Source organism: Pipra filicauda, unplaced genomic scaffold (genome assembly GCF_003945595.2).
Source record: "Pipra filicauda isolate LSUMZ 115617 unplaced genomic scaffold, ASM394559v2 scaffold213_size2393758_pilon, whole genome shotgun sequence".
Classification (NCBI taxonomy): domain Eukaryota; kingdom Metazoa; phylum Chordata; class Aves; order Passeriformes; family Pipridae; genus Pipra; species Pipra filicauda.
This window is the reverse complement of record NW_024104325.1, coordinates 1,281,643-1,296,182: the sequence shown is the minus strand read 5'-3', so window position 1 is coordinate 1,296,182 and position 14,540 is coordinate 1,281,643. Positions and strand designations below refer to the sequence as shown.

The 14,540-nt window shown below is 44.4% G+C and overlaps 1 protein-coding gene across 1 annotated transcript in view; it reads left to right on the top strand.

Moving 5' to 3' along the window:
* The first annotated feature begins 13,010 nt into the window (after positions 1-13,010).
* The window catches only part of RBM20 (RNA binding motif protein 20), a 100,737-nt gene continuing 99,207 nt past the window's right edge, over positions 13,011-14,540 (top strand). Inside the window, exon 1 of the mRNA XM_039381135.1 lies at positions 13,011-13,166. Coding sequence (XP_039237069.1) covers positions 13,033-13,166 — 134 coding nt within the window. The 5' untranslated portion in view covers positions 13,011-13,032. The remainder of the gene's footprint in view (positions 13,167-14,540) is intronic.

Here is a 14,540-nt window from a genome sequence, read left to right as displayed (position 1 = left end):
ACACTAGGGCTCTTTCCAGAAATGTGTTATGAGCTGGTAATGTAAAACAAATAATTTCTACTTAACCTGTGGTGCTTACAGTTGTAGGATGCTGTCAAGACAGTTTCAAAACATTTTAAAAATTAGGATTGAGCATTTAGGATTATTAAAACAGCATCTGTAGTCAGATTAGCTTGGATAAAATGCCAGGGGCCACCAATCCTCATGTTTCAGAGCATAAACTCGCCACCAGCTGGAATAACGAAGCAGACACCTCAAAGGAACAATATGCTACTGTTAAGCAATTTATTGTATCATTTACTATATGCTGTCATGCAGCCTTACCTTTATGTGGATGCTCCCTTGGAAAGGGGATCTGTTCTCACTGTCTGGGGGAATGGCAGAGCCATCTGTAACTTGTCTAACTGGGGCCATTTCCTTGGGGTGATGGAGGTTCCTGGTGAGTGCAGCACACTCAGACCCCCTGCGCTGGATCTTTCTGGCTGCTTTAACCTCACATAAGCTCTCACAGTGGTTCTGGTGCTGTCAAAAAGGCTCTGCAAGCTACAGGAGCGAGGCAGTGCCTTGTGGGATGGAGCCTTAGACATCTGTTCTGGTTTAAAAAATATGAACATATCCCTGTGTCTCTGGGATCACATTGGAATTGCCTGTTTGTGCTGAATCACAGATCTAGGATGGTGTTCCTGCTTTAATAATTCATCACTGTTCAGCCCAGGTCCCTTGGGGGTGAGTGCTGAATGCCTCTCAAGGCTCTGAGGAGCTGATACTCACTACCTACAGTTTGGTAGGTCAGTTGCTGCTACTGCTTTGCCAAGCGATACCTCAGAGACCCCAGTCTGGAATTCCAGCCAGTCCTTGGCTCCTTCCACCCTTCACCTCCTAAATTCTGTCTATTTTTAGGAATTGCTTCCTTCCCTCTGGATCCCAGTCCTACTTTCCTTCTTGAGAGCTCCAAACAGGAAAGTGCAAAATCTGCACCTTTCCACCTCCTCCCTCACCCTAATGCAGCACTCTTCTCCTTCAAAGGACCCAGTAGGAAGGCTGCTGCTGTCAGCAGGAGATGGGGTCACGGTCCCTGTGCCTTGTATTGCCCTAACCATCAGCAGCACTTGTAGTTTGGGAAGCTGGGATGAGTGTTAGCAGCTCTCAGATGAACACACACAGCCTGGGCTGGGCACAGATCACACCAAGTCACTGATGGCTCATCCAAGTCCTATGTGCAAAAAGCAGGAGATGGTTCAGATGTCTCAGAAAACCTTTTCTACAAGGTACTAGTAAGGCAGAAGAATTACCAGGAAAAAAAGATGGAATTTAAAGAAATGCAACACAGATAATGCATTTTTTCCCCCAAACTTTTAGTCACAGAGGACAGAGAGAAGGAACCACCAAATTCTGAGATTTTTTTGTATCTCCTCTTTAGAAATTATTTTGTTGCTAGATGAAAGTTTACTGACATTTTCCTGGATTGTCTGAGGCTACCTAGTGAGGCTGGTGTCACCTTACTTTAACATATCTAACAAATATTGTCCTCCAGGCTGTGATAATGGCTGCAAGTGCTACAAAATGAAGTGAATGAAAGATCAATTAGAAGTTAATTAGGGCTTTTGGCTTTTTCTGTCTACATCAAGAACAGAGCAGTAGAGATTTCTTGGAAAATACAGTTGAGGAGAGGATAAACATATGCTATCACACTGCACTGTTTGAGCACCATGTTCCGTGCCAGTGAAGCAGAATTTCTAGGGAGCTCATTGCCTACCTCTGACAATTCTCTTGCAATGATTCCACTGAACCTCAGGTTAAGATTAAGAGTGATTGTATCTCCCTACCTCATCCCCAGCTCCCTGGGATACCAGCAAGGTGCAGCCAGTGTAAGATGAGCAGCTTTAGTTCCCACTGCCTACAAATCCTGTATCCCCTTTGCACTTTGGGCCTTCTAGGAAGAGTCCATGGCTGCCTTGTCTGCTGGGTGCTGTTTCCAAGGCAGACAGAGGTATCTCGTGAGCAAACTCCTGATGCCCATTTGTACTGAAGTGGGCTGCAAACTTCTTCCATACTGACAAACTATTTCCCCCCCATTGTTTCTCCTACTCTATAATAGGCACGAAAAAAGCAAATCTTTAAGACAGCTGGTTGGATTTCCTGCCTTCTTCAAGTCTCTTCTCCATTGTGAGAATTTCTTGATGAAAAGTTTAGAAAGTTGTTTTTCACAATGTGAACTGAATAATTCATTATTCTCTAGTCATGTCTTAGAAAAGGACAGATAGTTTAGCTGCAGATATTAAAAAAGGTCATCTGGAAGAAAATATTGCATCCAAAGAACTGCTTCTGGTCATTGGCCAAGCTCTATGTTGTTTCAGCTTAACCCAAGAAACAACTTTTATGAGAATATTTTGAGAACTGATGGAAGTTGTTTTACACTTGCATGTTTATGCCAAAACAAAGAGAAAGAAAAATAATCACTGATCTTGTGAAAGCTTCACCAGAGTCAGATTTAGGGAGAGGTGACTTGCATATGAACTGAATTCCTGCTGCTTTGCCTTCTATATGTTTATGTTAGCTAAAGCAGCTTCAATACAAAAGGAAGATACCTACTGAGAGTCCCAGAAACTCAGAAGACTGGAAATTAGGGTAACTTTGGAGAGATGGGAACCTCTAGTTCAAATTCATCCTGTGAAAAGGTAGAGGAAGAGTTTGGACTTTCCTGACATTTCTCTTTACTAAGAACCTATTTTAATTTACTTACAATTTTATCAAACTGGAACTACTCAGGTTTAATTTTCCCCTTTGGGTTCTGTCTTACCTTCCCTCTGCCTGTCCTTATCACTGGGCTTTTGTTTATATCACAGAGGTCCTGAGAAATTTCCTCACTTCTCTCGAGCATGTGACCTCACTTGCAATGTCTGTGACACTGCTACACTTTTAGTGTGTGTTCTGAGAGGGTAAGGACACAACTGGGACTGTGAGGAAAATCAAGATGAATGATATAATTCTTTCAGGAGTGTTACCTTTCTTACGGGCTGAGTTCTACATGAGCCGACTGACAAAGCTTGCCCAAGGCTGCATATTTGGCGAGTGATCTGCTTACTGGAAAAAACTGTGTGAAATGTCAAGCTCTCTACGAAAAAACAAGTGGAAAGGGGAGAAAAAGGAAGAAGAAAGGTATGATTTTAAAAGTTGCTTTTTCTGTTTTATAGCTTTTTGTTCTGCTGGTACCCTGCTAAAGAAAAAGAGAAAAAAAATTGAAGTGTCTATGTTTTGTAACTACAACCTAATTAATTTCCTTGTGAATTACTAAAGCCAAGGGAGCTTAGTGCCTAAAATTGTTTGTATGTTGTGTTCAGGGAAACTACTGTGAGGTTTCCCAGTTTTATAACTGAGCATTTCTGGAAATCAGAATTAATTTCATAAGTGATTTTAAGTAAAGACTTTTCCTGGCCAAAGGCTGTTTTTGTTTTTCTTTGTATCCCAAGCAGGAAGTAATCCAAGTGCTTTGCTTTGGTCTGTTTGCAGACTGTATGGTAGTTCTTGCATTCCAGATTGTATGTGTGTAATATTTGGAAGATTAGTAATGATGTGTTATCACAGCCAAGGGCAGTCCAAGTCAAAGCTTTGTGGACTGTGACTGATGGGTGGGTTTTATGCCACTTCTTTCACTCTGGGATTACTAGATACATTCTCATCACACATCTCTTTTTAACAGTGGAGGGGAAAGGGGCTGGGTCTATGGACTGTATTAAAGCATCGGACTCTGTTCAGACAAGATTCTTTAAGTGAGGAGTACCCTAATATGATCATGTTTATTTTATATTTTGTATGTGGAGATATGTCTTCTTTGAGGCTCTTGCTTAAACAGATACTGCCTATTAGCCAAAATATTTAATAATTTGGATTTAAACAAGTATCAGTTAAACTGAGATTTCCTTAGGCTCCAGTTCAGGGCTTCCTAGGTGGGGCTGAGTTTAAGGCACACTCCATGTGTGAAATCTTGTTTTCTGTTCAGGGTCTGTGCCTGCAATGGCTTCTCTGTCTGGGAGAGCGATGCATGTCTTAGAGACACTCTATGACTTCCCTTCTCACCAAGTACAAATACAAACACTCAAAATGTTTGTGTGATCTCTCCTTTTGTCTCTCTCCACTAAAATGGCCTTTTCTTCTTCTCTACTTTGACTGTATCACTTTCAAGGCCCTCTCCAGATGCATGGTCATGCCATTTATTAATATAAATTGTTGACCATCTTCAAACCTCATGAATAAGGGAGGACTGTGAAGAATTGCTGGACCTGCAATAAACACAAGATATATCAACTTCTGTACTTCTTGCTTTCCAAGGGATTTGCATATTTCATTGCCATCCCAGAGTCTGCTCACAATCCTGCAAAATGGGACACCTAGGAATAGCTCTTGCCCCAAAGGTGGATCATGTTTAACTCATTCTTGACGGATATTTTGTGTAACCTATTTTTAAAACTGATAGTGTCAGGTGTTTCAAAATTTGGCATATTCTCTCATTTACCATTAGCAGGTTTAATCTGAACTTCTCTTGCTGTGATTTAAGTCTACTTTCTTCCATCTTCTTTACCCTGGGTATCATAACCAATTTATTCCATTCTTCTTTAAAGGTTGTTTTCTGCTTTCAGTCTTCTCATTTCTAGACCAAACAATGCCCTTTCTGTCATCCTTTTTTTTTTTTTGTAGGCTTTTTGTTAGTTCTGTCCTTTCTTCTGAATTTCTCAGTCCAATTCCTACTTAGATACCACTGCCAAACTGGATGTAGTGTTCTTACTGAGGCTTTACCACCACCAAGAAAAATAAGGGAATAATTATTAGTCAGATGAAACTCCTATTTATACAGCTCAGGTTGATGGATGCCTTCTTTGCATGATATTGTTGACTCATGTTCAGCTCTGATCCTCTGTAATACTCCCCGAGTCCTATTCAGAACAACTGTTATCTGTCTAGTCCTGTACTTTCCCAGACAATATTTTCTCTTCCTAAGTACAGGACTTAGCACCTGTCCTTGTTCAGCTGAATCCCGTGTTTTTCAGACAGTTTCTCTGATCTCTCCAAATCATTCTGAAAACTCTTGCTCTGCTCCAATTTGCCTACAGCACTTTACCCCACATGCATGTTTCAGATGTGTGATCTGTTCTGTTACCCAGACTGTTGAATAACAAGATAGGAAAAGGACTTAACCCTTACAGATTCCCAAATTATACGCCTTTCTAGTTTGACAGCAAACTACTCATACCAGCTGTGAGTGCAGGTTTCCAAGTAGCTGCGCATCCATCTCCTTGTAGCCTCATTTACAGTGTGTGACTACTTTTCTTTTAAGATTATTTTCTGAGATGGTGAAGCTTTTGCTGTGTTACCTGGGACCATGAGTTTTTGCTCTTCAATTCATGTTTCTTTTTATCCCAATATTTGTCTTTGCTGTTTGTTTTCTATGCCCTTTCCCACAAGACGCTAATAAAGAAAGAGGTAAACTTACTATGAAAGTGGGGAGTAACAAAGGAGAAGCCCTCCAGAGTTCAAGTCAGAATGTTTTTTATTCTTATCATTTCTGTATCCTGGGAGGCAGAAGTTTCAATAAACTAATCTGTCATCACAGATAACAATTTTCCCCTCCACAATTGTCTATCAAGACTGCTTTGCCATTTCTCAGTCCCTATGATAATTATTTACAAAATCTAATTCTACAATCCTACGGATATTCTTCAGAATCCCAATAGGAATATGACTTTAAAAGCCCTTCTAGTTTTTCTAAAGGGGAAGGATTAGGTTAACAGCTGTGGTAGTTCTGTGAGACAAGCAAGAACTGTAGTTTATGAGCTGAAAGGCTAATTTTAGAAGATGCCCTCAACAGGTGAGCAGATCATTTCAGGTAACTTCAGAGTCCTTTGCTTCTCTGCATCAAATGTCAATGTGAATTTCCCTGTTGACTCTTACTCTGAATATATAGATTGCAGGAGCTGAGCTAGATTCCAGATCAGTAAGATCATGTTTTCCACTGGAAGCATTCCAGATGATGATAAACATCATCAAACAACTTCAGGCTCAGCATGAATGTTGATGAAAGCATACCCCAGACTTCAGGAACACATAGTCTTACCTACCTTATCTAAATGCCGTGCGAGTTTGAAATCAGTATAGTATCTGTGCAGCAAATGCTGCATGGATTTGGCACGCTTTTGCAAGACATCTTTCCTTTCAGCTGTAAGTCTGGTCTTGCTGCACTGGGCTGCCTCTCTTTACAGGGCTGCATGTCAGAACATCAGTGGATTCCCCACTCTTATTGTTCACTCAGGGCCCACGGCTCCCTCAAGAAGGTTGTCTCAATGTAATGGCTCAGCGCCACTGTCTGGCATGCAGAACATTCCTGGTTTGTCTCCGGAGATCCGCACTGCAAGTGCTGACATGTAACACCACAGCTGTGCAATTTGTCAGCAGACAAGGGGAAGGAGCCCTGCAGTCAGGTCAGTCGGTCCGTCAGGAGGCACTGCAGCCCTGCCCTTCGCTCCGCAAGGGCTTTGCACCTTCCCGCAGGCAGAGCAGCTCGGCAGCTCACGCCAGCAGACAGGCCCTGCACAAGTGGCCTGTCAAAAACTCAGTCCTGCTGAACATCCTTCACAAGTGAGAGGTCCCAGGAATAGATCTGTTTGCCATAGGCCGGATCAGCATGTGTCAGTCATTTTAGTCCGGACCAGCCTTCCTGACAGGGTCTCTCATCCCCGGCTACTTTCAGTGATATTTATCTTTTCCTACTGTCCACCACATGCTGGGCTCTAAGAACATCAAAGCAGAGCTTAGGTATGATAACTCCATCAGTCACCAGATCTTTCCACTAAGTAGTTCTGAGAAAACTTTACTCAGAAAAATAATGATGAGAAAATAAATCTGGTTCTGTGTTGGAGACAGCATGACAAGCACAACCCCCCGTGGACAGTGCTCCTTAAGGAAATAGATGTTTTTATTGATAACTACACACTCTTGTTTTAAACACAGATGCTTTAAATGCTCAGCTCAGTCCACGCAGTTCCAGCATCAGTAGCAGTGTATAAGAACTATCAATAATCAAGCACATCCTTAAGTGAAGTGAGCTTTGTTTTAATACTAAAATTGAAGCAAAATTCATGCAGGACTTCGACAACAAAATTAAAATTTTTCTTGGTGAACAAGGGTCAGCTCTACAAATTGATAAAATCACCACAGCCAAACATCAGTTATAGCTGCATAAATTGTGCAGTGTTTGGTACTGTTCTACTTAGGCATACTTTTAGAAATCACTCATCTTCACATAAAATATAAAAACATCTTTGTAATCTGTGTCCAGTTTGTCCTTGTGCATCAGTAGTATTTATCCCTATCAAATAGTACTCAGCAGTTATGCAGAAATCAGTGTTTTATCATGGAGAAGGAAACCATTAAGGCTTAGACTTTGCCTTCAGCAATGCATATATCCATAGAACTTGTATGCACATAAAGAGGAATTGGTATTTAAAGGCTTGCAAAGTAAGCTTTTTAAGGGCTGGATATTATTTCTAATCTACTCTCTTATAAATCAAAAATTACTGAAGTAAAATCTGTACTGAATATATTAATTACAGGTATTTTTATTAATAGTAAAGGGGTACTAGTTATTAACTACAGCTTTGGGGATGAGAAGAAAAAGTCCCCACCCATGCATTAGAAAGCAGTGGGTTAAACAAATAGACAAGCAATTACTGTTAATTCTCTTGTGTTTCTGGGGTCATGAAGGATGAGAAACAGAAGTGAGGATGAGTGGAAGCAGATCAGTTATGCCATGATATGAATGGAAGTATGTAATAGTGAGGGCATGGAAAGATAAATTGGATTATTAACATGCATATTTTGGTTATCTGAAGAGCTGAAAGTAACATCAAGGATTTTTTTAAAAGCCTGCTGTTCCTCAGAGTTGTTTAACATTCATTTTTTACTGTGCCCATTATTCTTTCCTTAATTACCTTTTGCTTTTCTTTAAGAAGTTGGCTAAAGTAGTTAAAATGGTAAACATTTGCCATTTCTGAAGCTAGAAAGGAGCATGATACTAGCCCTTAATGACATAAGCCAGTATTCTGGGATCAAACAGTGTGTATAAACATCCTAGGTATGATCAGTTGCACATTCTAATGTTTTCTAAATTTATAATATGTGAATTGAGGATTGTACTGTCACAGGCTTGATGCGCTGAGGGAATACACAGCTTTTCACAGTAACCACAAAAAGACAACATTAATTTATTCCACATTGTTCTGCATCAGGACTAAAATTCTGCAGTGTTTGTCTTTCATTAGCTGGCTGCCCCAGCATATTTGAGAGTCTCAGCCTCCCATGGTTGAATGTCTGATAGCTTGTCTCCAAAGCTTATCCTTCTGCATCTTGATCTGCTTGAATCTTGAAGGCACATGATCTGCACACTGCAGCAATCAGTCCAGCCCCTGAGTTTTGTCTTTCACCTTTCTCAGGTCTGTAACAAGGCTGTCTCTCTCAGTGCATCATTAATAAGCTTCATTTTCTGATTGTTCAGGGGGTGATTATTTTGCTTCTAACCTTTGCTTAGTCAAATTCTTCAGGTGATGCTGTTCTCCTATAAAAACATCTGCTTTATAGCCAAATACTTCTAAAGGACTAGATCTCCCCTGTATTTTCCTTCCAAACCATTAGAAAACTTTCTGCTGCTTTCGAGTGTCAGAAAATTTAGTCTGTTTGCTTGTTTGCTTATAAAGCAACTTGAGCTGAATTTTACCTGGTCCTTTGTAAATGTACCCTGAGTATTTCTGTGCACCACCATTCCACTGACGTGCAGTCATGGGCAGCTCAGCCCGCGCAGGTGCAGGAAAATGCAAAGCAAGAGTAACTGCAAAAGAACCTACCACTTTTAGCCACCTGTTGCCATTCACACCCAGTGAAAAGAAAATCACTGAAAAGAAACAAGTGAAAAGTGGTGCTGACTGAAATATTTTTTAGGAGAAGCCAATAAAAGTGAATAGAGACTTACCCAAAAGGCAGATTTCATATACCCAGGCACTGTGAATTTCTGCTTCAGTCTTCAGCTTCTCTATCCAAACAACAATCAGAGAGAACAAGAAAACATGTACAGCAAGCTCCAGAAACAAAAGGGTTCAGCATCACCTGGGAAAAGCTAATATGGTAATAATCATAATCTGCCAGGTCTGAAGTTTTTTTCATTTTTTTTTCTGGACTTTGTAGGTATTTTCCTTCATTAGTTTTGGAAGTCGAGTAAGAGAGCGCTTTCCTGCCGCCTTCCAGTGTGTTAAGGAGTACGATGTTGCCATTCTTCCTAGATGAAGTCTTTTATTCCTGCAACTGGATACTTATATTACTTCAATCCTATTTAAGAGATGACATCTCATTCTATATGAAATCATGTTTGTATTTTAATGGCTATTGCTTCTGCAGAACCATCACAACACTGTCTAGATCACGCTTTGTAAATATGAATTAAAATACCTGTGCACTGTAGTAACAGTGAAAAACAGAGTTTATTCTCTGCTTTGTCTGGGTGCCTCACCCACTTTGGGGATAAGCCATGTTCCACATGCAGTGGCACCTTGGCTAGCTCTGCGCTTTGCAGCTTAAGCGAGCAGGGCACTTACTCTGGGGAACAAGGCTTGTGGCCAGGCCAACCCTGGCCAGAGGTACTTGTGTTACCTGGGTTTTCCATCTTTCTTTTTTTTTTCAACCACGTCTTTTCCCTGATAATGGAGAGATGATTATATATTAATTTTCAAAAGATTACATTTAAGGCAGTTGATTCATAAAATATTAAATTTCAGGTCACAGAATAACAGGTTCAGGCACAAATCAACAATAGGTGTTACTCAGACTAATAGGCAGATTGACTTGCTATAGTCTTTTATTCTTAGATGTGGTTCCTTGCTGCTGTGTAATTCTACGGTTAGTTGAGCTCTTAAAGCAATGAAATTATAGCTGGTTTTGTTATTTGATGCTGAACTATTTGGAGACACGGTATCCTGTGTGTTCCCATCTCCATCCCTTTTCTAAATTATGCTTGTTTTCTTTTTCCTGGGTTCTGCTGTTAATCTACCTCCTAAAAATGTAGTATTCTGGATGTGAGTTCATTTATACCAGAGACCTGCTTTTGATTTGTCCTCATGCAAGTTAGAACAGCAATTAGATCAGGATTTCAGTTTTAGCATGCAGACTCCTACAACTGGAAACCCCAAAAAGGCATTATAAAACATGGGGATTATTTAGTTGTATTTGGAGATGCAGTAAGCATATTAATCTCAGCTGAAATTATTAGCTAGGACTGTTTTTTTGCACTAGCACTCACCCATGGCATAGATACTTTGAAAAAAATCGACAGTTTTAATCTAAAATCATAGATATTTAATACATAGGAAGCCAGCAACAGGAATGTCAGCGTTTTGCCAGTATCATTGACAAAATTCCCATTAGCTGACAGTTACACAAATACAGAATATGACTCTAGCTGAGGGAAAAAACATACAGATACAATTTCTCTATGTGCATAAGTAACCATGTTCGCTATTAGGAGAATAGGATCTTGTGTAGCAGTTTGCACTTGTTCAGTTCTACTGCCAAAACCAGACCCTAAAACTATGTTGTTTGGCCCAGCCACTGTTCTTATGGCAGCGTTCCAGAAATACTGTTAGTCTTGGACAGAAAACTGCTTATGTTGATTTCTTGAATAAGAGGGTCCGTGGACCTTACTCAGACTGTGCTTGCTCACACCCTCCCATTTATTTCACCGTAGGACACCCTCTGAGTGAGCCTTGTGCTGGTGCATTGAGGTAAGGCAGGGACCAGCTGGCAGTGAGGGGTCAGTGCTCCTGATCTGCCACAGCAGATCATGCCAAGCCAAACAGTGAGGTATGGCAGAAAAAGAGAAAAAAACCTTGACAAGAAGCAGACATGGGGATAAGGACTGTGGCATTAGAATGAATGGAGAAAATCTTTCACAGAGTTTTAGGACCCCATGCTGAGACTGAATGCTGAGTTGTACACTGTATGCATTAAGTGCAGAAATAGTAGTGCCTAGTAAAACACACTTGATCCATTTTTACAAGTGATGTAATATGTCTGTGCGAAGTAACACGTTCTTGTGACTATCCACCTTCTAATCCAGGGCCATGCATTAGTGTCATAGCTGTGCTCCTGCTGCCCTCTGAGCCATGAGTCACCATCTTTCACTTCCTCAAATAATTACAGGCAGCAGAAAGGGCTGTCACTTGGTCTCTCGAGAGCTTTCTCTGCTGCTCAGGAAATTCACACAAAGCCGCTTTTTCTGTGAATGATCAGTGAGCACCTGAGATTTGCTTTAAACTTTGGGCAGAGATGGCCCCGCATCCTAAATTTTTGTTCCCAGGCATTGCCTCACCTGTCTGTCAGATCTTACTGTTCCTGTAGCTACAGAGTGATGGCCACCATTTGGTCCTTGCTGAACCAGAAAACCCATAATATTGCAAAATTTCCTTCCTTGGGGAAAGAATGTGAAGCCTCATTGTTTGTATTTCTCAGAATATAGTGTGTGCAAGTACATATGTCTAAACAAGTACTAATTGCCATTCATTTTTAGAAGGTGCATTTGGTCTTATGTTACCATTAAGTAGCTGTGCAGCTGAAATGCAGCTCAGTTCTCCACTGCCCTGCACCTGGTTGGTGCTCTCCATCTGCAAAGTGCAAAGTACGTGATTAATGCAACTAACTTAAAATTTTCCAGTCACCGGAGGTGGCATTTTGTTCCCATTTAGAAGGCTACATACTTGTAAATGACTATGCCAGGTGCAGGGGGGGGAACCTGACCCCCTTTAAAATTCATCTTTCCCCTGAATTAGGATTAATTTTTCAAAGAAGCCAGGATGTTTCTGCTTTCCTTGGTGCGTGTGTGAGTCTGTGTGCCAGGGGAGGGTGTGTGGCAAGGAGAGGCAGAGCAGGAACAAGAATTGAAATGGTCCTTGACTCAGCCCTCTCTAATAGAGCACGTTACAAAGGAAGTGGGAAGACCTGGAAGGAACATTTTCCGTGTTACTTATTTGGTACAAGTGTACAATTTCTGCTTCACTGGGCACCTGAAATTTCCTCCCAAAACATGGGCAGGCAAAACTTTTTGTCCCACTGTGTCATCATGCAGCAATTCCACTCCTTAATCCTGTGTTATTACAGCAGTGGGTAAAGCCTTCCCGGGTAGGTCTTGATCCTGCTCATGTATGTGTTTGGAAGGGGGTAGCCCAGGATCGACATCCTTTATTAAAAGCCCATATTAGTTGGGCCCAGACTTGGGGTTTGCTACAGAGATGACTTGTTACTCGAGGAGGTTTATATTGTTGGCTAGGGGACACTCTCCTCTCCCGTTTTGTATCAGCTGACAGAGCCTATGTCTGATAAATGACTAATAACATTTCTGCAGAGGTGCTACCGGCGAGGGATTAGAACCATATGCGTGCTTCTCCCCCTGCCCTTGGGAAAGGGAGAGATTCGGTGTTTGTAAACCGCTGCCGGAGCGCGCAGGGGCCGGTGCCGCTCGCTCTTCGCTGTACAGTCCGTTCTTTGCTACGCGCGTTCTCGCCCCCGGGCAGGGCCAGGTGCCCCGGACAGGTGCTCCCCGCCCGGCGGGGACAGGGGCAGAGCCTCTGGGCTGCCTCGGGCGCGGGTCCCTCCCTCCAGGCAGGTGCTGTGGAGGAGGGAGGGCACGGGCCCTGCGCCCAGGTGGGGCCGGGCCGGGCGGGGGGCACCGCCCGCCCCTCCCTCCGGCCCCGCCGGGGCTCCGCGCAGCGCCGGCCACCCCCGGCGGTGGCCGCAGCCCTCCCCAGGGCGGGCTCAGCCGCAGGGGGCTGCCTGTCCCGCCGCCGCCAGCCCGGCGGGGGGGCGGCAGGGGGAGCGCGGTTGTCTCCAGGGCCGGTCTTCTGCCCCCTCCCTCCCTTCTCGCTCCCTCCCTCCCCTCCCTCCCTCCCGCCGCCGCGGCCGCCGAGGGCTGCGCGGCCACCCGCGCCTCCGGGGCAGCCCCGCATGGTCCTGGCCGCTGCCATGAGCCAGGCCCCGGCTCCCCGCGGCGCTGACCCGCCGGAGAGCGATGCCCGCAGCGGGGCCCCCGGCCGAGGGATGCCGCCGCCGCCGCCCAGCCTGCCCCAGCTCCTGCACAAGTAAGAGCCGCCCCGCGTTCCGTCGCGCCGGGAGGGCGGGCGGGCAGGCGCGGGTCGCTCTCCCTCCCCGGCGGCGGTGCCCCCCTTCCCTCCCCCGCGCCCAGACTGACAGCCGGGGCGGAGGGTCGGCCCGGCATCGGCCCCGGCCCCGGCCGAGCGGTGCCCGCGGGGCTGAGATCTCCTGGCCGTGCGGGTGGCGGCGGGGCCGTCCGCTCTGATGGGGGCACGGAGTGCCCCAAAGACCGGCCCTGGCCCCGCTCCCCAGCAGAAGTTTTCTGCCCGAAAAGCCGCCCGTGCCGGTTTGCCGAGGGTTCACCCTGGCACCGCGTCTCTCTCCCCGGCCCAGCTCCCGGGCCGGGGAGGTCTCCCCCGCCTGCCCCGGGGCGGTGTGAGCCGCCGGCCCGCACGGCCCGGCCCCGCTCTGCTGCTGCGGATCCCCCCGGCAGGCCTGGGGCGAGGGGCTCGTGCTGTGCCAGGAGCGATCGCATCCCTGCAAAACTGTCACGGGAAAAGTAACCTGTATGTGCGTGGAGGGCTTATTAATGAGCACAACGATGCGAGTAGCATTTTGCTGTTTCGTTTTCCATCCAGAAAGAGGGGGAAAAGCACTTCTGGTACACAGATGCAGTGGTGCCAGCGATACTTTTCTGGCTAAACGAGAAGCTTGAAGACAAGCCGAATGCTCTGTAGTTAGTACGTGAAGCATGAGTAACGCCTAAGTTGATCTATGCTGATTCAAGGTGGTTTCGTGCACGGTATCTGACTTTTCCCAGGTCATACTGTATTAAAAGAGGTAAGGGCTTTTAACAGAGCGCTTGATCTACTAATGAGCGCCCAGCCTAAGAGCTGTTAGAATTGCCTTCTATTACTTTAAGATTTGCTGCTTGTGTTGACGGGCAGGACGCTGGGTGCTGCGCAGTGGTGAAGCGCTTTCGATATTATGTCCCAGACCACCAACTGAACTGAGCCCGTGTCCGGCCGTCAAGCAAAGCGCGAGTATGACAAAGCACTGCGGAGCTGCCGCGGCCTCGCCGCTGGGCTTGCTCTGCTTCCCTGCAAAACCCCTTCACGAAAGGCGCTGGCTTAGGCATCTCCGTCATCAGTTTGTTAACAAAACCAAACAACGTAACTAACAGCAAATTATTTCAATTCTCTCACTTACATTTGCAAAATACATACGTACCTATGTATAAATACATACGTGCGTGTATGCTTTTGCATTACAGCAAACTTGAAGTCATGAACGTTTTTTTAAGCTGAGAATCACATCAACTTTTATAAATATGTGTGTGACTGGGCTTTTAGAGTTGCTGCAGAGTGAGGCCCATAAATTTGATGCTTGGTTTTCTTTTAGTCTGTTTGCTTTTAAATCTT